General features: G+C 62.6%; 1 protein-coding gene across 1 annotated transcript in view; it reads right to left on the bottom strand.

Moving 5' to 3' along the window:
• LCK (LCK proto-oncogene, Src family tyrosine kinase) overlaps positions 1–478 on the bottom strand; it is a 21,344-nt gene that overhangs the window by 6,877 nt on the left and 13,989 nt on the right. The window contains exon 7 of the mRNA XM_010836910.1: positions 207–356. Coding sequence (XP_010835212.1) covers positions 207–356 — 150 coding nt within the window. The remainder of the gene's footprint in view (positions 1–206; positions 357–478) is intronic.

Raw genomic sequence — 478 nt, 5'->3', positions numbered from 1 at the left:
GGTCAGGCAGGGGAGGTATGGGGCTGTCACCTGATCTCTGAGGCTACAAGGTACCGCCCCTCACCCACTTGGGTGGGGGTGGGGGGAATGAAGGAGCATGCTGAGAGATGGGCCGGGGACGGGTGGAGGGGGACCCCCGAGAGGAAGTGGGGGAGACAGGCTGATAGGGTAGGGCCCAGGTGAAGACTCCTGCGGTGTGTGCTCACTCATGTAATGGCGGACCAGCTCGTGCAAGCCGGGAAAAGTGACGCGGGGCGAGATGTAGAAGCCGCCTTTGTCCAGGTTACGGATCTTGTAATGTTTCACCACTTCTCCCTGGGTCTGGTCGAAGTCCCGGACCGACAGTGAAAACGATCCTGAACGAAAGAAGGGATGAAGGAACGCAAAAGACGGGGAGGGGTGGCCTTCAGCGAGTCGCCCCTCCGCCAACGCGGTTCCCACGCCCCCCATTCCCGCGGGCTCCTCGCACCCCGGACCT

This window comes from Bison bison, unplaced genomic scaffold (assembly GCF_000754665.1).
Source record: "Bison bison bison isolate TAMUID 2011002044 unplaced genomic scaffold, Bison_UMD1.0 scf7180017864068, whole genome shotgun sequence".
In the NCBI taxonomy this organism is placed as follows: domain Eukaryota; kingdom Metazoa; phylum Chordata; class Mammalia; order Artiodactyla; family Bovidae; genus Bison; species Bison bison.
The sequence above is the reverse complement of the archived record's forward strand: the minus strand, read 5'-3'. Positions and strand labels throughout refer to the sequence as shown.